Source organism: Anguilla anguilla, chromosome 4 (assembly GCF_013347855.1).
Source record: "Anguilla anguilla isolate fAngAng1 chromosome 4, fAngAng1.pri, whole genome shotgun sequence".
Lineage (NCBI taxonomy): Eukaryota > Metazoa > Chordata > Actinopteri > Anguilliformes > Anguillidae > Anguilla > Anguilla anguilla.
In genome coordinates, this window is record NC_049204.1 from 17,230,121 (window position 1) to 17,255,074 (window position 24,954).

Here is a 24,954-nt window from a genome sequence, read left to right on the forward strand (position 1 = left end):
TCTCAGACTGATGACACTAGCTGTGATCTGGAACTTAAAAATGTGAAATAAAAGCTGTGGTGATGGAAGTGTCTAAGTGGCTCATAGTCTGGGGTGGAGATAGCCTGTTATACAGGAAATATGGATGCAAGGCACAATGAGAGAAAGTCTACTTTAAAAATATGATACATTTCAACATAAATTCTGATTAAAAAGTATATATTATTTGATTTTAATGCAAATGATACACAATGTTACTTGTTGACATTCATTGAACAAAGTTTTTCATAAATTAGACCTAAGTTAGAGTATATTTTTGGGTTCTCAGGGGACCCCCCCCCATGGCTGTTCATATGGGTGTGCCACACCCATGTCACCCCCGCTAATTCCGCTCCTGCTCATTGTCACTCAAGTAGTGATGGCACTGAGAACTATAAGGAGTTCTGTGACTCCTTCTATGAGGAGTTCTGTGGAACTCGTTACTCTGCTTTCTCCTTCCCTGGCTCCTCCATTGCCACAGGCTCTTTCAGGGTAGGGCCAGTATGAGTGACAGGGGCAGAGACTGCTGTGGGAGGAGGGGCAGGGGCAGGGGCTGGGATGGGGTCAGGATCAGCCAGCAAGGCCAGCCTCCTCTCACGTTCCTTGATCAGCTGCACGCCGCAGTATGTGACAAACAGCACAGATAGTGTGGAAACAGGGAAGCCTGTAGGTGGCGACAAAGTCGTATGTTCACATTACACAATGTGTGACCTATGAGTTTCACAATGCCCTATGGTTCAAAAAGGACCTGAAATAATTTTTTGAAAAATCAAAAACTAGCAATAAGACATCAAAAACCGAGCAAGAAATTAACTCTATTTCGTATGACTACTGCATAATTGTTGAATTACTGACTCTAATTACAAATCCAGAAAAAGAAAACAACAAATTGTTTCCATTTCTATAAATGAAATGACATATTACTTTCTGCCATTTGACCAAGAAGAAGTGATGCATTCTACAGGGATGGAGACAAAAAAAGCCATGAAACTCAGGCATTGATACACCATTTAAAATATGCTTCATGTATGATACATAAATGGTGATATAAAACATTTAAATCAAAACTAGTTTAAAATGAAAATACAAAATTTATCACAGCTGATTTTCAGCTAATGAAAGAACTCAAAACTATAGATTGCTTTCACCACTGTTTACTTAATATAGTTGACATAAAACGTAACGTGTTTGTATGTGACTTGAATTATATTTCCGCTTGTTTCGCATGGATGTTAATGAAGCCACACTAGATTTGGCATATATTAATATTTGAAGGGAATTAATTACTCTCAGATGAAGTGTGTGATCAATGATTCAGGCGAATTAATACATGAGCTATGAGTACAATGCTGTATCATTTCATGTGAACAGTAGTCAACATCTGTGGAAGGTCATAGATCATCTTACCTTTGATGAGTAGTCTCCTGGCAACTAGCTTGGCAAAATCAAAGCTGTTGAGTGCCAGGATATTGTACAGGACAATCATCCAGAAGTTAGCAGCATTGAAGATTGCCCTAATCCTCCGAGACATGGCTTCAGACATCACCATCTGTGGGCAGGAGGCCAGAATTGCAATAAAACTTTGATATCCATTACAATACCTCACAATCACATAGGAGGTGCTTGTATCCAGAGTAACTTAGAAAAGTTAGTCAGTATTCACATTTATAATATTTACTTATACTGCATTGCTTCTATGTACCTATCTCGGCATCAATGTTTTGTTGGCAGACATGGAGTCAATAAATTTTCAACTGAGTCTAAGGCAACCACACAATAAATTCATGTACTTTGGCATCACTTGTGGATGTCTTACACAGCCTCACCTCCATGGATGCAAATGGCTCCAGCGAAAAGAACTTGGCCAGCCACAGCTCAAAGTTCAAGCCAAAGCAATTGAAGAAAGACCAGATGAACACCACCTCACACGGTCCCAACCACAAAGCGGTGATTCCAAATGTGCTGACGGTTGCCAAAAGCTCATTCCAGATGTTGTCATGGTTTCCACCCAGATAGTCATAAACGTACCTGCATACACATTTTGAGATACCTCCTTTGTATCAATTGTAAATAAGAAGTGTGCTGTAAATGTTGATGCTGATTCATCAAATGCTATGTTTAGCTCTTCTCAGCATATACAGAAAAATCAGTACAGAAACTGCTTAAAATTCATTATGGTGAAAGTACAGTCAACACTCGCATTTATTTTCAGGATGTTGAAATACTATGTTATAAAAACGTGTTTCAAATTACTCACTTGCAGAGCCAGTCATTTATTCCTCTATCAAAATGTCTGCAGCAATAAAAAGAGACAATATTAGACACCCAGGATTTTTGTGTCGGCAAACATCTTTTATTACACCCAACGGCTGGTCTAATGGCTGTGTTGGTGAGACAAATAAGTACCATCATACACTCTAAAATAAATATTTCAAAGCAGAAATTATTTTGAAATGCGATACATCTTCAGACCGTGCCAGTGTCGACCATGGCTGAAGCCCTGTATTCTACGCAACATTAGCATAGTCCAGGGTTTCAGTCGGCCTGGATGATCATGCACCAACGACCTCTGCTGGTCGGTCAGACACCCACAAGCCTGACTGTAAAGCTGTACTGTACATAAAGTGCCTGATTTACTAAGACCGTTTAGCCAAGCAAAATCAATAACATGCCCAATGATTGGTCATGGTATTTGTTTTGCACAAAATCATTGGTTGTGTTATCAGTTCTGCCCATGGTAAAAGGTTTTGCACGGGCTAAAGATCATGGTAATTTAGGCCCAAAGTGCCCTCCTGAAGCCCGATGTGCAAACTCCGGAGTGATAAGATACGGTTGCTGACATCACATGCTTCCAAGGGGAGTACATGCTTGTCAGCGCTTTTCTGAATTGTTTGTGAAGGTTGTGGCATTGAGCACTGATAAATATAATTTGTCTATCCAAATTGGGGAGAAAAAGTGGAAAAGCGTTACATTATAATTAAAAAATAAAAGTAAAATATCATATGCATGCATTTCACACAGACTCAGTATTGAGTGAACATGACTTTGGATATGCATTGTAAGAAAATGTTTTGCATGAAGAGATGCAATCTGAGATAACTGATAAGACAGAGATCATATACAAATAACACAATGAATATGGAAATCCAAATACTTTACAATGACTGTGTTGCCCTTTATTCTTTATAAAATGAAAACGAATGTTACTATGCTGAACACGAAAAGATGTTTGCATACTCACGTTTCAGCAAAAACATACAGCAAGGTGATGCATTTCGGAGGCTTAGGGGGATCAAGGTGATCCAGTCTGGACACTGTATTTATGACCCCAAACATTACAGCTGCTTTGATCCAGTCATACACCAAATTGGAGTAGGCCAAACCAGCTATGAAATAAAAAAGACAGTGAAATAATTTAGATACTACAACTTCAACTTGCTAGATGGACTTTAACTCAATTTAAAGGTGCATTACAATTAAAATATGAAACTGAAAACGGATCATTCCGATGTAACATAGTTACAATTACATAATAGTTATGATTAATGCACTTGATGCACTGGTTTAATGCACTTCAAATTTGACTGAGAGATCATTCACTGACCAAGTGCCCAATCTGAGAGGTGCTTCAACAGCTTGATGTCATTGGGTATGGTGAGGATGTACAGGAAGTGGAAAAGGACGTCCACTATGATAATGGCCACAAGGTGCAACACGGCTTGGGTGGTGATGTTCCACATCTCCCTCTCCTTACGAGTCAAATCAGGACTGTTGACCTGCAAGGGGGCCAGCAGTACAGTGTAAGGTTGTAAGGTACTGTGTACATATAAAAATACATATGGACCATGGAATAAAATAATGCTCAAACAATGTGATATAGGTTTTAAAAAAAATAATTAGTCATGGTGTTACTATGACATAGCTTGAATGATTCACCTGAGTGTGAAATTTATCAAAAGTCATGACAGGTCCAAAGTAGAAGAAGGGGAGATAGAAGTTATACTTAAGGAGCTCCAGAAAGCTGTAATTGCTCTCCTTCTTTTCACAGTTCTCCAGAGCAAAGCTCATGCAGCGCATGATGGAGAATCCACAGCCTCCGTAAAACAGCACCTGCTGCAGCTCAAAGGTTCCTTTCATGAAACCACCCTAGAAAAAATATAAATACACCATCAAATGAGCTGCAGCGCTTAACTTGAAACATATTGCTCTATCAACCGATGAAGCATACAGACGTTTATTCATGGTCGAATATGTAAAACTTTACATTGCTGTTGGAAAGGAATGACCACACCATCAGTTCAGACTGAACATATCACCGGCCATATCTGCTCCAATGCTCACCTGCCAAGAGATAAAGGGCTCCACCTTAATGGTGGCCAGGCTGGTAAAGCCGGCTACAAAGCAGAGCCACCTGAGCTTGACCAATGAGATGCTGTAGAGCAGGATGCAGTGGGACAGGATGAGGGCCACATAGGTCCAGCCCATGCTACTGAAGATGGCCATCATCCCATATGCCATGTACATTATGGACCTGTGCTGTGGGAAAAGAGCCAGATTATTACTACTACAAATGTGCCAAGAGGATACCACACACCAGTAATTTAGATAGGCCTTTACTGTAGCCTTCATTCATAAAGCCAGTTCACCGTGATGCTAATTATCTGAGAATGCTGTGCACCGCTATAATTAAATCAAATTCTGCTATTTATTAATGCATGTAACTCTTTCATCACTCATTTATTTCTATATTCACACATTCTATGATTCTAACTGCTTCTTTCATATTTTGTGTGTTATTCTGCATAAGTGTCATTCATTTGTGGAGCACAGCTGAATGATACTTGGTCTGACTGTGGTGCTCTAAAGAATTGATTATATTGCTTATGTAAATGACCTGATTGCAATCTAGTCTGATTTCCTAAGTAGAGTTGGACATTGCTATAAAATAACAACATTGGACTTCATTCAGAATCATGGTCAATGAGGATAAGTGGTCATGCTGTTGACAGAAAAGTATGGATGAAATTTAATTATAAAACAGGTTGTTTCAGTTGGGGTGAGTGGGAACAGTGAATAAAAGGAAAGTAAGGCAAGTAACTACACAAAAACAAGAAGATAGCACTTCATATTCAGCACTGAAGAATGGAATCCTGACCCAGTGATGAGCGATTGTATTGTACAGTGTTGAGACATCAGTGGAGTCTTGTCTTTAAATATCATTGAAACCCAAGGTTGACACTTGAAAAGAAACATACAAAATGGTTTCCAATGATTGTTATCTTTGCCACCTGAAATTCAATCAAAGCCAATACTGAATATGATACCAGTTAAGGTGTATTCAGTCAGTAATTTGGCAGGTCAAATATGGCAGCTATTTATATTAGTTACGTAGAAACAGATCATTCAAATGCTTTTGCGGTGCACACCAGACCAGACTCAGTGCAAACTTATTCTACAGCATTATTTATAGCTGTGGCAGAATGTGAATCTGTTAACTGAAGCTATGTACCCTCACAGTCCACGGTGGAGACACATTAGCCCAGATATTCTGATGAATAATTTATAAACCCCTCACACTGGAGGAGCACTAAGCGCACCTGAGGAGCCAACATGGAGCAGATCTTAGCGAAGATCACATGACCCGACAGGGCGAACAATATATGGTTGCGGAACGTGCTGAACCACATGACCCATTCAAAATCAGCAATGTCCTGCAAACAAGCAAAAACACAAAACAGCAGCATTACATTATCAAAATGAGGTTAAAATGAGGTCACCAAGGATTAATCATTTCTGAGGGGTTTCACTACAACTGTAATTCTGTAGACTCACACATAAAACATACTTATGAAAAAAAAACATCAGTGATTCGATATAAGGAATATAAATGAACTTGTTATAACCAATCAGAAACCCTGATTTCCTAGTTGCCAACCTGAATCTGAGGGTATTAGACCTCAAGGTACAAGAATATTAATGGTCACAGCTCCTTTTCACATTTATATTGTAATTCCGCAAAGACATTATGAAATATACATGGCACAATTATGTCCCCTGTTCAATGTTGGTCAATTTCCTACTCACCATCTTCCTCCCGAAGTAGTGCCATCCTGACTTCACAGTGGCCTTGAAAGCCTTCCTGTTCACATTCACTAAAAAGAGAAGAGGGTATCATTTAAACAGCACAACCAAATCTCCCCATTATATTGCTGTCAGTGTTTCTCCACAATTACTTTAACACAACTGAAGCTTAGAAATTCAAAAATTGGACAATTCAAAACTTCAGAACCCAAGAGTTATGTAAAAGAAATCCATCACCATATGTTAATTTGAGCAGCGTGACTGTTATCTTAGGCAATATATAAAGCCAACAATTTGGATGTAATTTTCCTGCACTCTCACCAAGAGGAAAGGGATGCTGCAGAAAACACCATGTAGATTTTAAACACCAAATTTGGGGGAAAAGTCAAGTACAAGAGAGATGTTGTCATGAAAAAAATGTCATTTCAAAAACTCTTTCTCATTAGCTTGGAAAGTTATGACCTGCTTTTTTTATGCTAAAATAACAGCAGGATTAAGTATTTATTCATTACAACACATCTAAGGAACAGCAGACAGTTCAGCAAAGCCATATGATAAAGAAGAGAGCTCATGATATTGGAGCAACTAGCGTCCTTCATATAGTAAAACAAAGTGTGAAAAAGATGATTTATTAATGTTTAGCACATCCAAACAAAATCCTCCCCAGGGATCAGCACTGACTGCCCTTGAAACTATTGTAGATCAGTTGCTTTTATTATGGATGACACCCTGATCACAGGCATACAATATGTGTTTCTATCCCCCTCACCCCTCCCCAGGTTTATTAATACAGAAACCTGATATCCATTGCATGCTTCACATGTCTGCAGGCATCTCATCTCCAAGCCTCACAGCCAATGCCCTCCTGCCCTTTTCCCTGCACAATGTTAAGTACTCTGGGACAGGCTAACACAATGGTTTAAAACAGCTGCTGAGTAGTATCAACACTGCAGTGTGTTATGTCTATTTCCACCCACAGGGCAAGACTGAAAAAGACGGCAATTGTAAGTTTTAATAAATATAACATTCATGATGTCACATGTATGATGTCATGATGAATTTTGCTACTGTCACATTTTATGTGAGTTTCCCACAGAAGACTACACGGTAAAATGTCCAGTGTTAATTCAACTCTTAACAGAGAACATTTGATCCCACCCTGGAATGTAGGACCAAATGTTATCTGACAAGAGTTGAATTAACACTGTTGCAGTTGAATTGATGCTGGACATTTTACGGTGTAGAAGTTAAAAGTTTTTCCTGTTGAATTGTAAGATTAGTTGTCAGTTTAAAATGTCATTTCCTTTTGCAACCCACTTCTGTTCAGCACATTATGTGTACATCCTGTTCTAGGTGTAGCATTCGTACAGGTAAAGGTTACTCATGCTGTACCAGGGGAATGAATTTTGGTTGAAGAGGGTCAAGTGGACATAATTATGTCACAACTCATTCCGGAGTCCACAGAGATCCCAATGATTGCTTCTGTTAACCAGCAATTTGCCTTGATGCCATAATTGAAGTACTTCATGATTATGAGTGTTGTAAAATTGATTATTCAATAGTAACTGACTTAGCACGAAGAACTTATTTTGACAGAAAGAGGAATTAACCTTCTGCGCTGCTATCATTTCCCAGGGAGCCATTATTCTCTAAGCAAACACGCATCAATTTTTTTTTGACAGAAGAAATTCATCTCGACACACATTGTGCAGAGGATTATACACATTTTCATATTGTCTTTGTAATGAGAAGGTTCTGAAACAATTTACTGAAACCTTAAGTTATTAAAACATTAAAACTGGATTTTGGATCAAAAACTACAATGTTAAAAAATGCAGATCCACAGGAAGTGGACTCAAGTCCTTCAGGCCTGCAGTGATAGCTTTTTTTTATTCAAGACCGGAAGTCTTTCAGAAACTATACAATTCTGTTGAGTTGTACATGCAGGCCGAAACATGTTTTTAAAAACTGGTTCACCAAGTCAGCCATTATTATAAACACAATGCTTAATTTGTACTCACCACTGGAGACTTCAAGCACCCAGCTACCAGCCCAGATCATAGCCATGTACAAAACAGCCATGTAGATGTATAGCTCATATTTGGGAAGGGCAGCTTTGACTCCCATTGTGGCCCACAAGCAAAGAGTGGCACAGGAGGTACCTGAAGAGTGAGGTGCACAAGATGACCACTTAGGAAATCAAGACACTACATTACACCAAACTATAGCATTGAAAACACAATCATTTTGTTAGATAAATACATAATATCAAGAAATTAAGAACTTTATTTTGATTTTTTTCCACCATTACTTTTTTCTGTATGCTTTGCTCCCTTATAATTTAGTGAATGACAACAGCATTGTCTCTATAGTGCAAGCTAAAACCATTAAAAACCAAATAACATTCAGCAATAAATAATAGGTTGTGCTACTAGTGTTGCACTTCAATCAGCAGTGAATGAGGTCAGCTTTATACGACTTCCCATGCTTGCTGTGACAACCTCTGTGACAGTGTGATAAAATACTGACCTGTACTGCGTGAAGTACTGAAACATTGTAAAAGCAGACCATGGTTTACCTTTTAACTCACATTTGCAATTTGTAAGAAAGATTTGATTGAATTTCCTACAGGGAGTTCATACTGTACTAGTGATATTCCAGTTTTTTCCATGTACACTAGCTTGCTCATGCCTGTCTATATTGCATGTTGTATCATCAGTGATGCATCTTGTATAATAATGAACTGAATGCCACTCTGAGTTACTTCTGGAAACACATGCTCACACAAAGTGTGTCATCCCTCCTTACATATTCGTAAATTTCTTCTGTAGGCAATTTTCAGCTAAATATATTGATCAGATAGCCTAATAAAAGTAGGCTAACTGTAGTGCATTTAAAATCATTTCAATGCCAGCTCATTTTCAGACCAGATAAGTATCAAGAACATTTGAACACTGATCGCCGGGTAAAGAAAGGTCAATAGAATGGATATTCTCTCAAACAGGTCTCTGACTGAATCATCTGCACCATATCGGAATCCTATTTTAAAGTTCCCAGTTGTTCAGCGTAGCCGCCACCTGTTGCGCGACTACACTCTTGGACACATCAGTTTTTTTCTTCACAGTAGTAAAGATTACCAACAGTTTTATTTATTTATTTAAAAAACACAATGGAGACTGGCAGCTGTTTATTTAAAGCTGCAATGACCAGCGGGCTTGCATATGTTAAGCAGCTCATTAGCCATTTTGCGAACCAAGTCTTCTTCCTGCACTTTCCGTTGATGGTTGTACAATAAGCATTGTTATGGAAATAGTGTTACATTATTACACACACACACTCACACACACACACACACACACACACACACACGTACAGGCACACACACACACTGTTTCTGCTGTGCTCGCGCTACAAGTTATACTTTAGCCTATTAATTTACTGTAAATAGGCATTGGAACTTTTTAGTTACTGACCTTGAATTCAGTAAAGCAGCAGTAAGCTAAGTCTGAGGACAGGCGTGGAGGTTGAACTTCCAGTCCTCCTACTTTTAAAATGAAAATGAAAGAAGGTATAGTAATAAAAAATAAAATAATACAATAAATAAGTAACAACTGAGTAATATGCCTGTCCCCTGTTGCTGGAGTGCTGATGAGTTAGACTACGCGCTGGACCCCACCGGTCACCGTTACGGATGTTCGTAACAGTGAAGCTGTTGTGGCAGCCGAATATATTTATATTATTTGACATGGACGACGGGGTTGGTTCTCAGCCTGTCTGTCAAAAGATAGCAAAAACAAAAACCGTGCACAGTAAGTACATAGTTCCTAACACGACTGTGAAGCAGTGACATTTATGGCACAATTGCACTGCTGGGGTGTTATTCGTTCTGCAGTGCTGTTAAATACTGATGACAACATAACATTTTATGAATTAACAATACATTTATTATGCTGGATTAGGATGTCAGGTGATTTTTAACAAACAGCTTTGCATTCATTCTTTTTTTACCAAACAGCAAAAATCACAAATATATTCGTAATCTTGCTATTGGCATTTGTCTTCTAGAACACTGTGAGAATTTGTTGTCTCTGATCAAATCACTTCAACGGCTACAGCGCACTACACTACACATACAATACTTTACATATAGTAAGTGACTTAAGAATTTTAATGTTTCAAGGGATTTCAACTATTACAATATTTTTCTGTGGAATGTAATGTGTACATGAAAAGCCTACTGTGATACATACAGAGTTTTATTCTTATGAAGGCACAACAGAATGTAATGTTAAGTCTGTTCTCAGCAACAGGGAAACCTCTAGATTGACAGAAACTTTGACAGGGAATTTGCTGAGTGCAGAGACTTTTGAGAAAGACCATTGGAGGTTATAGGATCTGCATTGTTTGGTGTAGTTCACTTGAAGGATTTGATTGGCTTACTTCTTAACAGATACTTTCACTGTGACAGCTGCAAGCGACACCATAGATAAAAAGGGCATTCTGATTCCTTTGCTGAAGTGTGATACTTGGTAAGAAATGTTCAAACATACATTGTATCATGTTAAAGTTTGCCAACTGAGGAAGCTGGTTTTATTGAGAAGCTGAATTGTGTTCAATCATTATGGAAATTAGCGTATGTCCTGTGGCTTTTTACGTGATTGTTGAACCATTTGAAGAATGACCATTTTATGCACATACATTCCCTATAAACACAGTAATAAAACCATATGATGCTGAAAAATCTGCAATGACTTGGGTCCTAATATAGTTTTATGGAGCCTTGCACTCTCTCAGCAAATTTTCATTCACATAGGAGACTAAACTGGGAGTAATTTTAGTCTGAAGCCAAATCCTTATCTAACATACACAGTTGGTCACGAGCATTGCATGATAATTTTCTTGCAACTTAAAGTGTTTCATTAATTTCTGTATCAGCATATACAAAGTGCCCGCTCACATATGCTATACTTAGGCTCTGTGTGGTTGGAGCTGAAAAACAACAAAAACAACAGTACATTAATAAAATCATGAAAAAACTATTTTTAAAAAGCTTTGTGGTGCAGACTGGCAGATCAATGTGATCAAGTGACTCATTAAAGGGCCTGCTGCTCTTTTAGAAACAGCTCCAATGATGTCGCTTAAAGAAGCGACGGAGCAGCCTGTATTAAAAATAAAAGGGAGAAAAAAACCCATTTAACAAAAATTATCATGTCACCACTCTTTCTGCTGTTAGTTTCTACAAATGTGTACAGATCATTGCCTGTAACATGCTGCATACAGTAACTGGCAATCATTTGAGGATGACCTCAAAGTGAAAGGGATGAACACATAGTTTGGGAAGATATTAGTGTTGGTAGGAGGATTTTCCCCCAAAAAAGTTTAACAGAAGCCCTACTTTTTGGATGAAAACACATGAAGTAGAAGCAGGGGAGACTGCATACTCTGAATAGGTCCTGACCTGCTTTAAGTTTTTATAGTAACTCTTTATCTTGTTCCCTTATCCTTAGCAAGGGCACTAAGATATTGGTATATTGGCGGTCTATTTATGCTCCACTAGGCTGACAAATACCACAGATAATGGTCCATATTTGGTCTTAAGTATAAGTTCTTTTAATATGGTAAGTATTAAGGACTTAACTAAACATTTCTGATCTCTAAACTATGCTTTCACATTTATTTTGCACAGACTAATACTGTTGATGAAGAACTTACGAACTTACAAGTGCCATTTTCTCTTCACGTTTTTCAGGTTTGTCTTGGCAAAGTTAAACAGCTGCATCACAAATTATCTGTCAACATTAAAATGTGCAACAAAAAATGTTCACCATTTTTTGTTCCGTTGGGTGGTTTAGAAGGTGGGTGAGTTCGAAACAGTGCCCTCGTGTGGCCATACATTTCAATCCCAACTGTGCATTCATAAATATTTTAATTGCAATCATTTATAAATACTTCTGCTTTTTAAAATTTGAATTATTTCTTAAATAACATTGGTGGAAACACATGGGCCTATGTATATACAATCACCAGAATGGAGTGCCTGAGATTTTATATATACATACACAAAAACTTAGTGTTCGTAATCCTGTCTTTGTGATGTCAGGATTCAGCAAGCTGGAGATTATGGTTTATCTTTGTACCTTATGGAACCTGTGTTTTGTAGTTGTCCAATGACCATGATATGCACTTTTGTACGTCGCTTTGGATAAAAGCATCTGCTAAATAAATGTAATCTTCCAACAGACTGATGTGACCTGACCTGACCCTTGTTTAAATACATGAACAAGGAGCCCTAAAGTAAAATGCAAACTCACACAACGTTTGATCTCCCTTTTATCATCAGGTATGGGACATACTATTTGCTACGGATAGAATGTGGTAAGTGCATGGAGATATCAGGGTGTACTTACATGCCAAGGGATCAGCTGTTAACCATTGCATTATTGACCAGACATTTCCATTTATGTATCATTAAGTAAATTTACACAGACACTAACACTCAATCTTAACATGAATAGTTAAGTGTTCTGAAAAATAACAAATGATGTAAATCTTGCTTACTCTATTAACAAAATCCTAAATATGCAATTAACCTTGTTGTGAGTACTGGTATAAGACATTAGATATTTCTCTATTAAATGGAATATTGAGCCATATAAATGCCTTGCTCAAAATGTATGCCCTACATAGAAATATAAATCCTGGGTCCTAATTTTAAAAACCCAGTTATAAAAAGAACACAACACAATGTAAAGTAAGCATCTCTTCCAAACAACTGAGCTGGCAGAAATTTCATAAATTTCCTCAAGGTTTATTTGGGATACTGTGTGTGAATACCAAGTCTACAGGAATGTCAACATCCATTGTATTTCACGGTATATATAAACCGCTTCTTCTGAACATGATTATAACTATTATACAGGATTAGGAGCATTATAAGGGATTACTGCATGCATGCAAATGTACTCATTTAATTTTTTTGCTAAGCAAATTTACAAAACTAAGAGTGATAGCTGACAGTTTGAAGAAGGCTGAACACCCAGAAACAACTGGACCTTTTCCCTTTCCATCCTCCATCATGACGCAACAGTTAAACGTACCTTTGGAAGGAAAGCACCTATATTGGCATTGTGTACACAAATACAGTATAAAAAATGGAATACAACTGCCGGGTTCTACAGATATTTGGGTTTATTGAACCAAGTTGCTTTTCATTTCGTTTCCCCAGTTTCAGAGCGGTGAAAGAAGACATGTCTTCTCTGTGAGACAAACCTTGAAACTGAAAAGAAAGTCCATGATTTAAGCAGGTCGTATAAAGACAAAGCCCCACCCCTCATCCTTTCAGTCATAAACTGTATAAACCGTACAAGAACAGCTCTCAAAGAAAAAGGCCAGTCACAGAAAGTCCTTCTCCATTTCCTCCATTCCTTTTTTTTTTTTTTTTTTTTTTAAGTCACGTGGATTTGAACTGAAACTGAATTTAAAAGTTAACATTTATGGGCAGGAATATGCAAAATAGACCATTATTCGACTTAAAGCATCATAATTACATAATGATTTTTTTGTCCCCCAAAGTGGTGGCTGCATTGCGAAAAATGAGGACCTCTACTGGTGAACAGACGGCTTTGCACATTACAGCTGGGATAACAAGTGTCCCGATTGACATTAAGTACAAATGTCCATTTCCTCCAATGAGAGTGGCCAGCTGGTGCAATTGTGGTTTATTCCTCTATTACTTCCTTTTTTCCCGTCTCCTGTCCCTCAAAGATGGGATACTTGCTCTCCACCTCGGCCCATGTGGTGATGCCGTTCGCCAGGTCGCGGACGATCCCCGGCAACTCCGAAACCTTCAGCAGCGACACAAACACCAGTTAAAAAATGCCCTCACTGCTTTTCAAAAAAGCACACAATGGCTTTGCTATCGAATTGGAACTCAGTCCTACTGCATGCACTGCTGTGCTGCGTCTGTTTATGACACATGCTTACGATCTCTGCCTGTTGTGTAGATTTGTTTTCATTTTTGTGTTGCACTAGAATGCTGTGTCTTCAAAGACACAGGAAACATGGTGGCTTTCCTCAGGCCTACGAACTCAACACCTGAAGGCTTTCCGTGTCAACCGCTGGGCCCTCCCTGTCTTACCTCAGCCCTGATCTGGCGCATGGAGTCGCGGTCCCTCAGGGTGGCGGTGTGGGGGTTCTTGTTCACCGTGTCGAAGTCGATGGTGATGCCGAAAGCCACGCCGATCTCGTCCGTCCTGGCGTAGCGCCTCCCGATGGACCCCGAGGAGTCGTCCACCTTGTGGGAGACGCCGTTTTTGGTCATAGCTTCGGCTACAAAAAGAAGGGGGAACGTGCAACAGTTCAAACAAAGTTTTACATCGTTTTACAGAAAATAACACAATAAAAGCGTGAATGGTTTCTTCAGGGACTTCTCCACACAATTAAGTCAACTGGCTTTTGAAAAAATCGTAATTGCAATTTGTAACAAAAAAATTTTTTTTTTTTAACTCTAAGGGGTATTAAACATAAACAAGGAATTGAAAAATTCTCTTTTATCTGGACCTCCAAAAATATACCAGCTGTTAACGACCCCTCAAAAATTCCATGCTCAAAGAAGTGTAACCAACTACACTTGGAGAGACAACACTAATAGTTTTTTTATTTTTTAATTTATTTTTTTAAACAGATTTCTTAAATCTCATTATTCCTGGAGATTTATTCATCACTAAATTCACTGGTGAATAAGAGGTTGAAATCACAGTCAGACCATTGTAGGTTTGAATCCCAAATGCTGGGATTGTACCCCTGAGATAGGCATTTACATTTCCCATTCTTTCGGTAAGCATACAGATGAATAATTAAATACAACTTAACTTGAAGCCATGTCTGGGGGAACAAAAATACCATATCCTTCTGTTTAGAAACTTAGCACACTGCAAATAAAATGTATTACAAGGACTGAAATTCCCCTCACTAATCTCCAAGGTAATAATAAGAAATTAAGTAAGACTTAATAAAAAAAAGTTTCAGGTACATGTGAAATAAAGAACTGATAATTTTAAGGAAAAGGTGTTCACAGTGTAATGGCACAACAGCACCAAACAACACGTACATAACAACTGTGAACTTGTATCTCTAGCTACGTTCCACAAGACAATGCAACAGGTACTCACAAAGCTCTTTGACAAAAGGCATGAATTCCTGATTTTGGCTCAGAGGGAGGACGGAGCATTTGTAGGGAGCTACAGTGGCTGGAAAGCTGAAAAACTGGAGAGGAGAAACACCTGGTTAAACCTGGGGCAGGGAACACCTCAGATGCCCTGTGTTCTGGAAACACACAGACTAATCCGAACAGAAAAATGCATGCATCAGTCCTGTCATAATCCCTACCACAAACAGCTGATGACAAAGTTAGTGCAACGCCCTTGCGACTCCAGAGACACTAATAGACTACACAGTTCCCTTTTTTTTTTGACGATTTTTTTAAAAGCAACACTTAGTGTCAACTTCAGAGTAGGCTTTACCGTTCTTTGTTCATCACCCTCTCTGACTTGGAATGTGTGTTCGAAGATGGAGTACATGATTCGCCCGATGCCGAAGGATGGCTCGATTACGTTGGGAACAATTTCTTCAACTGTGGAAAACGGTAAAAAATTAACATAGGAATCCACTCAACAGGACAACAGCAAAAAGAATATAATCATTATGCACTTCTTTTAATAGCACTTCTTTCCCCAGCACTTCACTGCTCAGGATTGCCTTATTTTGATGGTCTATGACAGCCATGTTCTGCGGTTTAGTTTACTTTTGCTGTCATAGTTTTACTGAAAATTTTAGCACAACATTACATTTCTGGGACAAAAGACTTAGTTATGTGTAATGTTAATAATGCAGCACTGCCAGCTGCTCTGGAGAAGTACATTAATCAAGAAAACTGAAATGCTTCATATTCACAATATTATTGTAGTTAGTAATAATGAATTATTGATTTACTATATTCACAGTGTACAACTGGCAACCAACTGTACAAGTAGGTGGTCCACATCACAAGTGAAAAAAACCAGAAGACTGGTTCATTCTCAGGTAGTATTTTCTTCCTGCATGACTACCATTGTGAATTACAACCACAGGTGTCCATTTCTTGGTCAAGTGCTCACTTACCATGGAGAGTCTTCTGGAACCTCTTCACGCTGACCATGTCCTTGGTTAGCTTGAAAGTCTTCCCTTCTGTCTCAATGGTGAACTCACTGTGGCGGATGACAAGTACAAAGTGTGCTTCACTAAATATGTGGCTGTCATCACTCTAAATAGCCCACAGAAGCATGAATGTGAAGACTATTATGACTGCATAATGCACACAGGTTTCAGAACGAACCCATTTTCGCTGAGAAGTTTCTCCTGCTCCGTTATGTAGCACCCATCACAGACGGCCAAGTACTCCATCGCCAGCTTGGCGTCTTTCTTGTAGGCCTTGCCGATTGCTCCCTTGTTTGGCTCGAACTGGACAACATTCACGGTTTTGTGTGCTGCGGTTAAGGGCAGTGACGAGAAGAGGGTGCACCTGTGGTAACAAAAGCTCGCCACAGACACCATGGAAACAGCAGGCTAGAGACATAACCGACTGAAAAATGGCGCTACGACAGAGAGTCGTAATGCTACAGATAATTTATGCATCTTCAGTGCCTACAATTGTTCTGTGCAGCTCTGATTTGAAAGGGATATGGGTTCCTTTAGGGGCTTCTCAGCCACCAGGGGGACTTTGGTGGCCCGGGCGTGACACAGCAGGTCATAGCACGAGCGGTCTGCGCACCCAACGATCTCGATCCAGCCCTGTCGGGGAAAGGAGCAAAGCGCACTCAGCCATATTGTAGGAGTTTACTCGACCATTCGACACCAGCTCTCCAAGGGGGAATGGACCATTGTGGCCAGGCTCCCCACAGGGAAATGGAGGTGGACCTACGTAGGAGGTTTTGGTCTCGGCGTCCCAGCAGTCGCAGGCATAGTGGGCCATCTCATTATCCATGTGCTGACGGAAGCGCAGCTTGTCTGGGGCCACGCCCACCTTGGTCAGGTACAGGTAGATCCTCCCGATGAAGTAGCCCAGGACAGAGTTATTGATCACCCCCTGTAAACCAACATGAATGCAATCTTAGATCCGACACTGGGAACAGAGCCATATACAAATCACTGGAGTCAGTGCTGAAACTCAAACTAAATTTCCATATACTTACATACTTACAAGTGGAAACAACAGAAAGAAAATGAGTAAATAACCGGTTTTAAATTTAGCCTTGAGCAATTAATTAGGTGCTCACCACAAACATGGACTTCTCCACCAAATCCCCCCACCTCCCCCCACCAGCTGATCTTACCTGGTCTACTGCCTCGCCCAGCCTCATTACTTTGGCTGACTGGCCACTGGTCTGTGCTTTGGAGGAGTACAACAGGATCTCCAAGTCAGCAACATTCTGGAACTTTGGGTGGACCTTTTCGTTGGGGTCTACAAAGTGCTCTATTTCTGCCATGGTAAACTCTCTGTTTGGAGGACAAGGTCAGGACGGCTTAGAACGGCATCATACATTTACTTTTCCAGTTGGTATTAGCTTGCACAGTGATAACCCTGCTCCTCCCTACCCCTTAGTTACTGCTGCCAAGTTGATCCAGTTTTACACAAACGATGGTTGTACAGCTATTACTATAAGCGAACTATGGCAAGAAACTGTACATTATTACACCCTGGATCACATTTCTTTTTTAAAGTTTTTTTTTTTTTAGCTGCGAACGTGTTTGCTTGCTTACTTCATAATATAATCCATGACCGTTATTTCAACATTTCTGAATTAATATCATTTTATCAGAAAAAACTGGTAAAAAAAAAAGTCTTTGTGCTGCCCTCTAACATTTGAAAAATGTTTTCTGCATTCCACTCTGGCCACACCCTAATCGTGGTATCACGTTATATAGATGTCAATCAAGGCATCGAGTGGGAAAATTTCTAACGCCCACAAATCTGTCTGTTTAAATTTTAATACAATGGAACATTGCGGCACCTAGATTGGTTTCGGCCCAAAGTTTTTTAAACCCTCATATTCCACCAAAACAATCCACTAAACTATGTTTCTGAAAACATCTGAAGTGAGAAATAGGCCAACTAATTGCTGAATATTGATTCAGATTTGATCTACAACGTCTAGTTTGACAGTTTTATCACAGTTTCATCAGCCTGGCGCAGTTCTGCTGTACAAATTCATTTGCATACAGAATACTTTATGCAAATGAGAGACACACCTACTCCACTCACCCCAGGATGCATTTTTCAAAACTGTGTAATAGGCAGAGCCAGGCTGAAACAGTGCAATTACTCTTTAAAGCACAGACCCTGCAGGATAGTGTATGTACTGCACTGTAACCCATTCAAATGTGTGTCAAGTAAATCATCCTAAAACCTTCCCACAACAGCCAAGTACAGGTGAGCCCTTTCTCCAGGCCTATGACACTGCTCTCTTCCACTGGTTGGACCGCGGCTCACCTGACCCGAATGAGGCCAGAGCGGGGTGAGATCTCATTCCTGAAGGAGTTCCCGATCTGGGCCGCGGCAAAGGGCAGCTTTCCCTGGTTGAACTCCAGCAGGCGCTTGAAGTTGAGGAAGATTCCCTGAGCGGTCTCCGGCCGCAGATACCTGCACACACAGTGTATGGATTCAGTTTAACAGGATAAATGTGCAGGCAATATGGTGAATGAAAACTGAACCTTGTGTTTACACACAACATACAAATTCAGCTTATGAATTACATACAAATTCAGTTTAATGTGGTGCTGATATTTAAACTGAGGTTAGCTTGTGGCTATAAGATATTTTTTCTCAGAAGGTTTGTTTCTTTTCTGACTGCTATTACTTGTCCATACACTCCCATTTGTGTTTTCAGACAGAGTTAAAGCAGAGATAAAATAGCCATTACAGAAGAATTCAGTCCCCCCCCCCCTTACCCGGGCATGTTGCCCCCGGGTCCAATGGAGGTCTGGAACATCAGATTGAAGGAGATGGGTGGGCTCAGGTCATTCCCTGTGGTTGGAGACTTAACGTTGTATTTATCAAAGAGGTCCGCCAACTCCTGCTGGGTGAAGTTGTCCATCTGAAAAAAGCATTAAGCAAGCATTGCAGTTCTGGACTACAGACATTTAAAACCAGATTTAACATGGCTGCCAATGCTCATATACCTACATGTTAGTTTTACCTGGATCATAATTTCTCCAGAAGACAAGTATAAAGCAAGATAAATAATTCTAAATAATGTTGAAAAAGCGCCTTACATTATTTTTTAACCACCTACCATTTTTTCAACAGTGAAAACAGGAACCACGGTTTACAAAAGAAAGACTGCATCAAAAAAATTGAGCAGGGAAAATTTGAAAAACTATGTGATTATATTTAAAAAATTACTGAATAATACAAATCAAAACGTTTCCTCTGTCACCAGTCTAACAGCTAACATACTCATTGGATTTACGCATACATATTGCCTTTCTGCAATCAAAATAGAATGGACACAATGTGTAAAAGGAGAGATTATGATTTTAGAGATTATGAGTAGTGAGATTTCGCTCCACAATAAAGGGCAGACCTGAGTGATGATATCTTCCATCTCGGCCTTCTTTTCTGCAGCACACTTCTTGTCAGACATCAATTTCTGGAGATGAGCTGAGAAAATGGAGACATTTAAAACAGGGTTTAAAAAAACAACACACTCACAGACCTGTTCATCAGGAAGTTGTCACTTTAACATGACCATAGAATATTAAGAGAAATATTACGATGCAATCAGAGATGCAAAAGGCATGCCACATAAACAAAAATCTCAGCTCCTTAGCCCCTTAGCCTCAGCCAAAGTTGAAATAATATTTAGACAAAAAAAAAAGTCAACTACCATTTTGAAATAAACCTGGGCCATCTTGTGTAAATACATCTCACTGAATTTCAACTTTCTCTCTTCTCTGTGGTATGAAATGACTTAAACTGAAGGCCAGCACAACACTACCAGCCAAGCAAAGAGGGCAAGGGTACCATTTTGTCTTCAGTTATGACTCAGTCAAGCACTGAACTTTCCGGTGACTGGGCAGACACTTTAAGCATTAAGCCAGCAGCTGTTCAAACTGCAGGCAGAGGACAATGCTGGGGCAGCATCCCTCTGAAAGCTCTGTGATTTCTACAGAGCCAGGCACTTCCCTTCCCCTGAGGCCAAAATACTGATACTCAGGTTTTGGCCAGGTCTGAGAGACAGAGGGGTTCACTGTACGCGCAATCTATTCTCTGACCGGGAACAGTTTACAGTAGTATCACCAATCTCTTCAACCAAATCACGGCAATTAATGTGATCCTAAAACAGGGAAAACAAAGAAACTGCGATGAGCGAAACTGCATGCGTCTCTCAGTACCTTTCAGGAGGTGGTCGGCACGGAAACACTCTCCATTCTTGACATCCTTCACCATGTAGTCTGCAAACTTATCCACGTGTCCTGATGTCCTGCAAACACACACACTTGCTTAAAATGCTTAGTTTATAAAGCCTTCATGCGTCCAACCAGACACTTAACCTGAGTTTCATTTTCTTGCAGAAAGGCTAAAAAAAATACTTTTTTAAAAGAAAATTTTAAAGAAATAGCCTGAATACTCTCTCACATTCTGAATATGTTCCAAAGCGAATGGCTTCAATATGAGCAAAAACATGCTAGAATACTTAAATGATAACTTAAGGGAGAGGAGGTACTCATGTAATATGATACAGTACTAATGTTTGAATTGTTTCTGCAACCGGGCTATGGAGCCTGCATAGAAATACAGTCTCCATGCATAAAATCACAGAGTTAATGTCTGCCTGTCTATCAAAACCCACAGATCAGCACAGTCCAGCTGTCTCCAGGAACCACCAGGCAACATCACGACTCATACTACATGACCACTATCTGAATCACTATCAGCACATCAATCACAGGTATGTAAGTTTAACGGTGTGATGTCAGAACTGGAGATTTACCAAAACTCCAGTACCAGTATTAGGAAGGAATTACCCAAGACAGCTGATTAGAACATAACTCTGAACAGAAAATCAGCTAGTAAAAGACATGTTACACCTTCTCAGTAAGCTACAGCTGAAGTCCTACAACAGCAGTAATGTAAGATTTAACCAGTCAGCTGAACTAGAGATTAACGATGCCTTGGAAAAGCTTTTGGCGCTTTAAAAAGGCATTTGAGACCTCAAATTGTCCATCCCTGGATCAACAGAGTATAAAGGTGTCTCATACACACAGGGTTTGTGTCACCTACTTGAGAACGGGCTCCGGGGTCAGCATAGTGCAGTCTATCTCCAGGATCTGCTCCTCTTGGATGAAGTGCTGCCTCCATGCTTGGAGAATGTTGTTCTTCAGAGCACACCCGACAGGACCAAAGTCATACAGCCCGCTCACACCTGACAAAAGTGCAATTAGCAGCGCAAGAGAGGCAGATGCAGCACCACTGTCCTGTTCTCTGGTTCTATTCTAGACTGTTCACTAAGCATAATAATTAAATACCTGTGCATCAAACAGATTCCTATGAATTCTTATGTCAAATATGGTGAATTTCCTAAATCTAAAGGCCAAACCATGTCTACAAAACACCATTATTTATGTCTCATAACCCTTCCATAGTTTCTAGTCTCACGGTAAATCAGTGTTCTTACCCCCATAGATGGAGAATGCTTGATCATAAAAGAATCTCCTTTTAAGAGTGTCCTCCATCTTGGTTCTATCAATGATATCATCCTTGGGCTGCAGGGCCAACTCCTGCAGAGTGTATGGGAAGAGAGGACTGGATATTAAATAACACCAGCACAAAGTTTGCAATTTACCTGTGAGTTCATCTAAATTCCAGAAACCAATCAAGTCTAACTGAGTACGTGTTTGGAAGCTGTAAATAACTTATTACAGTTTTGCCATTATTTGACTGCCCAGAACAATGAGGTCAACATCATCAAGCATTTTTTACTGAGAAAGATGATCAAGTATTATTGAAAAGGTTAAAACACAGCACAGTGGACAAGAAACTTGACTCAACTTCATAAGAAAATGTATGCAGGAAATGTTTCTGTGACCGGGCTATAGAGACTGATATATAAAGCTAAGAGGCTCTACGCAAAAATCACAGAATTAATATACGCCCTATCCAAAACCTGGAGAACTGCATGGAATAGCAGGTTCCAGGAACCACAGGGCATGCCACCATAGACCCTTAACTTTTGGAGGGAACGAAGCATAAATATAATGTCTGATAAAAAAAATGACATGTAGCCTAATAACTGAACTTTACTGCAACTTTATAGCACATACAGATCTGTTTAACCAAATCATCAAACATCAGCCAAGTTATCATTAACTGAAAGCTTTGCAAAACCTTGGCAGATAACAGACTGCTTACGTTCGGAAGACCTCACCTTTGCCTCTAGTGTTCGCTTCCGGGCCTTCAGCTCAGCCACAGCTTTGGTAACATCCACATCAGGGGCCTTCTCCTCTTTCAGTTTGCGCACCAATTCCCCCTGCAGAGAGAGGAACAGGGAAGGGGCTCCGTCACCCGTGTCCCATTCCCTTTAAGGACTGGCTTCTAAATTATAATTGTGAGGTGTATGTGCTCCTCCTTTTTATACAGACTGACTGTCAGGTGCTTCCTATATAACTGCCAAAAACCTCCAGCAATCAAATCAATACACAATTTACCAGGAAGTTATAAGGTAAGTTAAAACACAGCATAAAACTAACAACAGTGTACACTGTTTTGACTGCGTATGTTCAATATATGTTCAATTTGCTATAGTATCATAGTCAAATGAACTTGCAACCAGAAGGTTATAGGTACGAGCCCCATACAGCATTGAGGTTGGTTAGATACTGGACTTGCTCAGCAAATACGTTGTGGCGCAAATGCATGCAGCTACACAGATAACACTACAGATAACCTTACTAGTGGAGTTATGCAACTAGTTAACCAACCAAGGTGATCCACGACAGATCATAAAGATATTATAAAGTCTCTTTTCATTTTGTGCTAACTAGCTGTGGTCCTTCCATAACCACAATATAGCTATATTTTATTTTCCCAGTAACATTCCTGCAGTAAAACACTTTAGTGAAACATTCCAATCAGATAAGCCAAGTCAGCAACATCATTTAAGATGGTGTCAAATCCTGATGCTAGCTACAGTTAATGCATTAACGAATTATTTACGACGCTAGCTAGGCACAATTTAAGAGACGTAGCTAGTCAAATGTGCCCAATCTGTGTATAATTCGCTAGCTAGCTAACAGAAAAAATAACGTTACTAGCTGGTTAGTTAAACAAGTTATTTTTTTCTCCTCTCCACGTTTTGACAATGCAGGAAACTTGCTCCCTAGCTATGATACTTGGCTAGTACGTAATGTTACAATGTGATCAGACGAAACGTGGCATGGCCAGAAGAGAAAAACATCTGCACTGCGTGCGAATATGACACATTAGCTTGACTGTAGGTTAAGGCCAACCACGTTAGATGAATAGTCAGCTAGGTAGTATGAAGATATCAATCTAACACTCGAACTGACTGATGAACGTCCATGTAGAATGGACTACCAAGCCTGCTAATTACCAGATGGTTTCGAATGCAGAAATTAATTAAACGTTAGGTACTCTTTATCAGCTAGCTTGCTAACGTTCGCTAGCTTGCAATCAGTGCTGCACAAACCACCAACGCTTAACAAGCTGGCTATCAATTTTTCAAAACGGCTATGGTTAGCCATAATAAGTCTACATTTTAAACATATCAATCCTACAAATAGACAGAGTCCGCTAACCTTGAATGACAACGCAACGTGGAGCCTAACGTTACTGTACCGCATTCGCTTGACAGCAAGTTAGCAGGGAAATATAATCAGCTAACGAATTAGCTAGCCGGTAATAATATATAGATAACTGTTTAATACCAAATGCAAATGGACTTCAGTTCAGCCTACCTGTTCTTTGACTGCAAGCCTCAATGGGGCTAGAATCTCTTCGATATTTCCATCCATAATTTGTCCTTCTGAATCTGAGAGCTGAAGCCAAATACTTTTCTTGTTCTTCTTACTCAAACAGGCCGACAGAGAAAATACCCTGCCTCTCAGTGTATGATGGAGCGGGTCCGATTTAACTGGAACCCGAGGCAGAAATAGGGCAGCGATGCCTATGCTGGACCTCACCAGGGCGGGTACGACTGCTCTGAAAAGCATGGACTGAAAACGCCGGCAGAAAAGAAGCAGAGTGAATGATGAAATCCCCGGAAATAGAGTAAATTCACGTTTAATATTCGGGGAAGCACTTTCGTCATTCCCGGGCTGACGAGATATCCTTTCATTGGTGTCCGCAGATTCACTAGAATACTGCGGTACTGTATGCCTAGCTGCTTCAGTTTTGCTCTCGCACTAGGTATATTACGGCTTCAAAGAAAACAAGTAACAAAGTGATAGTGTCCCACATAGCCTTCATGATCGGTAACGCCAATGGTAGGTGACCATGTGGTCCCCAGTCCCCCTTTTTGAACAAGCAGATTTCAAAATCAAGTGTTAAATTATTTGTGGAAGACAATATGAACATTTTATACCTAATGCTATTAAAGAGAGAACACTCACATTGTAGAAAAGAACCATATAAATTAATCATCAAATTTAGGCATACCACCCTTGATCCAAGAATTAGAGTACAGGGCGTATTGGCTGTTGGGTGACTCGACAAGACTATGTTATCTGAGGTTCTGAATAACAGTTTGTGAAGTATTGCTTTTTTTTTTGGTAAGTATTGCATATATATATATATATATA

The 24,954-nt window shown here is 39.7% G+C and overlaps 2 protein-coding genes and 2 non-coding genes across 5 annotated transcripts; all 4 read right to left on the minus strand.

Annotated features, from left to right (window-relative positions):
- Positions 1-275: 275 nt before the first annotated feature.
- On the minus strand, positions 276-9,784 carry hhatlb (hedgehog acyltransferase like, b). 2 transcript variants are annotated; one of them, XM_035414184.1, is made up of 12 exons: positions 9,573-9,784; positions 8,121-8,261; positions 6,103-6,170; positions 5,616-5,729; positions 4,360-4,554; positions 3,955-4,164; positions 3,623-3,794; positions 3,260-3,404; positions 2,276-2,311; positions 1,845-2,046; positions 1,426-1,567; positions 276-682 (listed from the first exon to the last, which is right to left on the minus strand). In XM_035414184.1, the coding sequence occupies exons 2-12, from the start codon at positions 8,224-8,226 to the stop codon at positions 459-461; spliced, it is 1,614 nt and encodes a 537-aa protein (XP_035270075.1). In that variant the 5' UTR covers positions 8,227-8,261; positions 9,573-9,784; the 3' UTR covers positions 276-458. The 2 variants fall into 2 exon arrangements, with proteins under 2 accessions (XP_035270075.1, XP_035270076.1); XM_035414185.1 differs by lacking the exons at positions 6,103-6,170; positions 8,121-8,261; positions 9,573-9,784 and having other exon boundaries at positions 4,360-4,549; positions 5,616-5,702.
- Positions 9,785-13,269: 3,485 nt separating this feature from the next.
- gars1 (glycyl-tRNA synthetase 1) lies at positions 13,270-24,425 on the minus strand. Its single transcript, XM_035416147.1, has 17 exons — positions 24,112-24,425; positions 22,563-22,664; positions 21,813-21,915; positions 21,419-21,560; positions 20,530-20,618; positions 19,719-19,795; positions 19,084-19,229; positions 18,626-18,775; positions 17,469-17,631; positions 17,057-17,221; positions 16,819-16,926; positions 16,472-16,617; positions 16,258-16,343; positions 15,621-15,730; positions 15,270-15,363; positions 14,237-14,427; positions 13,270-13,943 (listed from the first exon to the last, which is right to left on the minus strand). The coding sequence occupies exons 1-17, from the start codon at positions 24,364-24,366 to the stop codon at positions 13,818-13,820; spliced, it is 2,253 nt and encodes a 750-aa protein (XP_035272038.1). The 5' UTR covers positions 24,367-24,425; the 3' UTR covers positions 13,270-13,817.
- LOC118226636 lies at positions 20,892-21,026 on the minus strand. The gene has a single exon (XR_004765066.1). It is a non-coding gene; the product is annotated as a small nucleolar RNA SNORA84 (small nucleolar RNA).
- On the minus strand, positions 22,209-22,344 carry LOC118226634. Its single transcript, XR_004765065.1, has one exon. It is a non-coding gene; the product is annotated as a small nucleolar RNA SNORA84 (small nucleolar RNA).
- Positions 24,426-24,954: the final 529 nt, after the last annotated feature.

Bases quoted from the DNA above. Each gene is read 5' to 3' on its own strand.
- hhatlb (XM_035414184.1), bottom strand. From the start codon at position 8,226: ATGGGAGTCAAAGCTGCCCTTCCCAAATATGAGCTATACATCTACATG. The intron at 2,047-2,275 runs GTGAGTAATTTG...ATGTGTATGCAG, and splicing joins ATAAATGACTGGCTCTGCAA to GTACGTTTATGACTATCTGG. The intron at 683-1,425 runs GTAAGATGATCT...CGCCACCTACAG, and splicing joins CAGGAGACTACTCATCAAAG to GCTTCCCTGTTTCCACACTA.
- gars1 (XM_035416147.1), bottom strand. From the start codon at position 24,366: ATGCTTTTCAGAGCAGTCGTACCCGCCCTGGTGAGGTCCAGCATAGGC. The intron at 20,619-21,418 runs GTAGGTGACACA...GTGTGTTTGCAG, and splicing joins ACCCCGGAGCCCGTTCTCAA to GACATCAGGACACGTGGATA. The intron at 18,776-19,083 runs GTAAGGGGGGGG...CTGTGTGTGCAG, and splicing joins CCCGGGGGCAACATGCCCGG to GTATCTGCGGCCGGAGACCG.